The 5557-nt window shown below is 44.2% G+C and overlaps 1 protein-coding gene across 1 annotated transcript; it reads right to left on the bottom strand.

Annotated features, from left to right (window-relative positions):
* Positions 1-976: 976 nt before the first annotated feature.
* Positions 977-4957, bottom strand: LOC124673050 (KNR4/SMI1 homolog). The gene is made up of 3 exons (XM_047209183.1): positions 4529-4957; positions 3495-3593; positions 977-1216 (listed from the first exon to the last, which is right to left on the bottom strand). The coding sequence occupies exons 1-3, from the start codon at positions 4955-4957 to the stop codon at positions 977-979; spliced, it is 768 nt and encodes a 255-aa protein (XP_047065139.1).
* Positions 4958-5557: the final 600 nt, after the last annotated feature.

Raw genomic sequence — 5557 nt, 5'->3', positions numbered from 1 at the left:
TGTATATATAATTCTCTTTTTTCCTCTAGGCAGCTCAATTGCTAGACGAGACGATCGATCCATCGAGAGCTACTACGTAACTAGAATTAACCCTACAAAAATACACATCACCGCCGGCCGGCCATGGGGCTGGTCGTGTCCCTGCTAGCAGGCATATCCGTGGGCAAGATCGATGCGCGCAACGACGAGAAAGCCTTCCACGAGAACCGCGTGGACAGGGGCGGCTGCCTCAAGGAGTTCCGGAGAGCGACGAGCAAGTGCCACCCCCACGAGATCCCTCAAGACGGCAGCCTCGACGTGGAGGCGTGCGTCAAGGCCACGGCGGCGCTGCGCAAGTGCTTCGCCCGCAACCCCGAGACGTTCAGGCACCTCTACCTCCCCCGCATGGACTACGGCCTCGACGAGGACCTCAAGCCCTCCCCGGAGGAGGTGAAGCAGGAGAGGTCCTACTCCTACAGGTGGTGGACTGGCATGAGGAGAAGCTAGTAGCGTTACATTAATTATTAATTAGTGATGCACGCATTGCCAATCGATTTTATGTATCCGTGTGCACCAGATCGACCTACTATATGCTAGTGTACTTTCAGTTTCTTATATTAAGAAACGATCTGGTTGAATTGATTACTGAAAAGATGCGTTTTTAGTCTTTATTTATGTAATCGTTATGTACAACTATCCAGATGACAAAACCAGAAAAACAAGGCATGTAATCTTATCACCGTAACTCTTCACAGTTGGCTTCTACTACCAGACAGAACACACAAAAGTGCACGCATCTTGATTTCCAACTTTAAGCCGAATCATAGAGAACAGCACACAAACATATCAAACTACAACAGAGTAAGCTGCATCGATGTCAACTATGCAAGAGTGATGCCTAGTTACCAGGTGCACACACGAAGCTAAACTTTAACTAGACAGCAGGCAGCAGCACCCATGCATACCAAACGGTGCACCTTCTTCAGAAGTACGCTTCTTACACTTCCTCGGACAACAGCAGCTTGCCGCTGAGATCACTGCTGCACGTGTTAGAGGGTGACATAGCATATTCCCTGATGAAGACGTCTCTAAGCATAGGCGTGAAGTAGAGGGGTGTGATCAAGAGAGGCGACACAATTGCAGTTGCTGCTACAGCTTCCCACCAGAATTCGCTCGCATTGTAGTAAACGGAAACGTGGGTGATGAAAAGGAGGATCTGCAAGACGAAGGCAATGTTCTGCAGGAAACAAGAACGGAAAAAACAGATTAGGTTATGAAAATGTTTGCAAAATGGCGGAAGTAATACATGCACAGCTAGCTAGGATGCAAAAGTAAGAAGATAATATGTATGTCAGTATCCTTGACATTGTTTGTAGCCTGGTGCTGTCGTAAAAGTTCTGTTGGTTACAGGCAATCTAAACAGACAATGTGGTCATTTCATTTTTGAGAAATGGAACTATGCGGTTCTCTGGCAGCTCCATCTGAATTCAAAAACTCACCATTCAAATAACTCTTATATATGTTAGAGTCTCCTGGAAAATATCCCCTTCGTATTTCAAATATATAACTAAAAACAGACTTCTAAAGATAGGTCCGACGTAGTGGGGTTGATTTGAGTATGACCAGTTTAAGAGATATGCTTTCAGTTTCTGACAATGGTAAGGTTTTTCGGAAACCGGCTTGTATGGACCGTGGACTCAAGAGGATCTACACATGCAGAGCTGTTGGATACAAAGTCCCTCGTCCTGCAGATCAATTACACTGGGAACAACTTAGCGACTTTTTAAAATTATCCGTTTCTGTTAATCCATAACTAGTATGGCAAGTATGGGAAAGTTTAACTGCAAGGAGCTGTACATACTACAAACAAATTTGAAGGAGTGTAATGTACAATAATTTTTTTAAAGGGGCATACACTTGGTTTTACAACCTTTGAACCATGAGTATAACAAAATGGACCATATGGACTTCATTTTATTCATAAAATTCCCATTTGTATGGATGCAGAATTATTTAGCCAAAATGAAACTAGGCAGTCCTCCACTTTGGCAGCTCCATCCCAATTAACAACCTCAATGCTGTAACAATCCTCTATTCCTCTTCTACTTTAAAAGGGTCTCCTAGGAAATATCACCCTCATATTTCACATACAGAATTAAAAACAGGCTTCTAAAGACAGGTCTAACGTACTCAATGATGAAGGAATGCAACAAAAAGTCCTTGTAGCTGACTTAATATTGGAGTTCAGCAGAAATACAGAAACTTGAGAATTTAAGTGTCTAACTGTGGTCCCAACAAAATGCCCACAAATTACTGTATAATGTGCACACATATAGACTACAAAACCCAACTTACACAAGCATATCGTGAAAGCATGCACATGAAATAAATACATATTACTCATGGCTAGATAAGATTCCAGGGTAACGATGCAAAGCTGAGTTGTGCTTACGAAGCCGTGATATATCAGACTGGCCAGCTTAGGCTTGGTGATGGCCAGCTTAAAGTTTGGTAGAACGATAGAAAATATAAGTAATTTAAGTGCCTAGCTATGGCCCCAACAAAACGCTACCAAAGTTCTGTACAATTAGCACACCTATATGGTAGAAAACCCAATTTATGCATTTGCAATTTTAATTTGGTCGTGGAATAACATTAGCGGAGGAAGGGTTGATTTGAGTATGACAGGTTTAAGGGATATGCTTTCAGTTTCTGACAATGGTAAGGTTTTCCGGAACCGGCTTGTATGGACCGTGGACTTAAGATGATGTACACAGGCAGAGCTGTTGGATACACAGCCCCTAGTCCTGCAGATCAAGTAGGCTGGAAACGACTTGGTGATTTTCTTAACATTATCCATTTATGTTAATCCATAACTAGTATGTCAATTATGGGAACAACTTAGCAAATGAAGAAGTTTAACTACAAGGAGCTGTACATACTACAAACAAATTGAAGGAGTGTACTGTACAATATTTTTCTAAAAAGGGCATACACTTGGTTTTACAACCTTCGTGAGTATAACAAGATAAAATAATATGGACTTCATGTTATTCCTAAAATTCCCATTTGTATGGATGCAGAGTTATTTAGCCAAAATGGAACTAGGTGGTTCTCCCCTTAGGCAGCTCCATCCCAATTAACAACCTCAATCTGTAAAGATCCTCTTCTACATTTTGAGGGCCTCCTAGAAAATATCACCCTCATATTTCACATATAGAATTAAAAACAGGCTTCTAAAGACAGGTCCAAGGTAGTCAATGATGAAGCAATTCAACAAAAAGTTCTTGCAGATGACTTAAGATTGGAGTTCGGCAGAAATACAGAAAACTTAAGATATTATAAGTGACTAACTGTGGTCCCAACGAAATGCCCACAAACTACTGTACAATGTGCACGCATATAGACTACAAAACCCAATTTATACAAGCATGCACATGAAATAAATACATGTTACTCATGGCTCTAGATAAGATTCCAGGGTAATGATGCAAAGCTGGGTTGACTGTGCTTACGAAGCCGTGATATATCAGACTGGCCAGCTTAGGCTTGGTGATGACCAGCTCCTCCTCCCCCTCTTCCTCCTTTAAGCCTTTCTTGATGGGTGCATTGCCCTATAAATGAAACAGCGAAGAACATGAATTGTGCCCTAAATAATGACGTAGAGCACAGAACGATGGTAGTAATGCTTAAAACAACTCCTGGACAACTCGATTGTTGTTATTTCTAATGGGGATAAAAGTAAGATGTAATGCTTTAGATGCACAGAGATGGGGCATTAAGTGAATGACAGCAAGGATACAATGTTTTGTGATAAGCGTGAACACGATGGTCGTGTTACAGTTGCACCATCAGCTGATTCTACCAAAGAGTAAAACACACCCCAGTGAAATGGCAATAGAGATAATGGAAATTTAAGTCCACTTTCCACCTAAAGCCAAAAATAGAAACACAGAACGATCATATAAATGCTTGAAAATACCTCTGAGTACCTCGGCTGCTCCTGTTATTACTCATGGGGATAAAATTAAGATGAAATGCTTTAGATATACAGAAATAGGGCATGAAGTGAAAGATATCAAGGACACACTCTTTCGTGGTGCGTGTGAACATAACGATCATGTAGGCTAGAAAGTGTCCTGACCTGATACTACCTAAACCAGTGGCTAGCTTATGTGGACATTAGGCAGAAGGATTTGGATTATTTCACATCCCAGTGAAGTGGAAACGGGGTTTGAAAAATAATTGCAATTTTAGTCAACAAGGCTCCTAAGGTTTAAGCTAAAAATGTATGGAGCGACAACGGGATCGGAGGATGGAACCCTAAAATTACCGCAGAATTTGAGTCGACCACAATCTTGGTACAGAATTACAGGTGTGTCTTGTGAAATCAGGGACTATTCTTCAAATTTTAATTTTATGCAGTGGGTTGGTTCAATTGAGCGGTAGCCAGAGAATTGGGATCAATCTTTCATGGCTATGACCTCGAAGGCCTCCGCCGCACCGGAGTTGGGGGTTACCGAGGAGGAAAACCGGAAAAGGCCCTCACCTGAGACACCGCCATGAAGGACCTCTTCTTGGCGGAGGCGGAGATGGCGATGGACGTCCACTTCTTGGTCTCGGAGGCCGCGTTCGCCGCCACGGACGCGCACTTCTTGGTCTCGGAGGCCGCTTTCGCCGCCACGGACGCGCACTTCTCGGCCTCCGCGGTGGCTTCCGCCACAATGGTCTCCCAGTCCTCGGCTTCCGCGGCGGCTTTCGCCGCGACGGACGCCCACTCCTCGGCTTCCGCGGCGGCTTTCGCCGCGACGGGCACCCACTTCCTGGCCTCCGCGACGGCTTCTGCCGCGACGCACACCCACTTGTTGGCCTCGGCGACGGCTTCCGCCGCAACGGACGCCCACTTTTTGGCTTCGTCGGCGGCGGAGAGCTTGTCGCCGGCGACGGCGGAGAGCTTTTTGTACCCGGCGGCGGCCATCTTTCGGGGAAACTCCGGGATGAAGCTGCTGGACGAGTAGCTGCGGCGATCTGGACCTTAAATTGCTGGAAGCCTGGGAAGGTGGAATCCGGTAGTCAGAGGCCCAATCCCAGCGTCTGGGCTGGCCAACGTGGCCCATGGGAGTAAATGAAATGCTCAAAAAAAAATTAAAAGCTCTAGATCCTTCATATTCAGGAATTTGAGCACACGGGCACGGAAAAAGCAAGCTTCAAACTTACTTTTGCTTCAAAGTTCAAACTTAATTTTAGAAATTTAAACTCGTTAGTTTAAAGTAGATGAAATAATTTTTAGTATTGAAACATAAGATGGTGGGCAATGGGCAGAAGATGTGGCATAAAAGATGGTGATTATGGAAGAAACACAGTATGAATAGGTGTCTTTCATCATGTTATAGTAAGTTAAATGTCTCGGTCAAGTACGTGTCACGTCCTCACTCCCCGGAGGCGTGATGACGGACACAATGGTCGACCCATGATAGGTGGTCGGTGATTTAGTTGGCACCGAATAGTTGTGTGTGTGTTGTGGTTTATTGTTGCTGAGTTGTTTGCATGAGCGGGCCAATTGATTGTTGGGATGTAC

The sequence above is a fragment of the Lolium rigidum genome, chromosome 7, assembly GCF_022539505.1.
Source record: "Lolium rigidum isolate FL_2022 chromosome 7, APGP_CSIRO_Lrig_0.1, whole genome shotgun sequence".
In the NCBI taxonomy this organism is placed as follows: Eukaryota; Viridiplantae; Streptophyta; class Magnoliopsida; order Poales; family Poaceae; genus Lolium; species Lolium rigidum.
The sequence above is the reverse complement of the archived record's forward strand: the minus strand, read 5'-3'. Positions and strand labels throughout refer to the sequence as shown.

What these genes read in the sequence shown, in the direction of transcription:
- LOC124673050 (XM_047209183.1), bottom strand. Translation starts at nt 4,957, where the DNA reads ATGGCCGCCGCCGGGTACAAAAAGCTCTCCGCCGTCGCCGGCGACAAG. An exon ending in CCTTCATGGCGGTGTCTCAG is followed by an intron (nt 3,594 to 4,528) that starts GTGAGGGCCTTT and finishes TTTCATTTATAG; the next exon opens with GGCAATGCACCCATCAAGAA. An exon ending in GTCTGATATATCACGGCTTC is followed by an intron (nt 1,217 to 3,494) that starts GTAAGCACAGTC and finishes TGTTTCCTGCAG; the next exon opens with AACATTGCCTTCGTCTTGCA.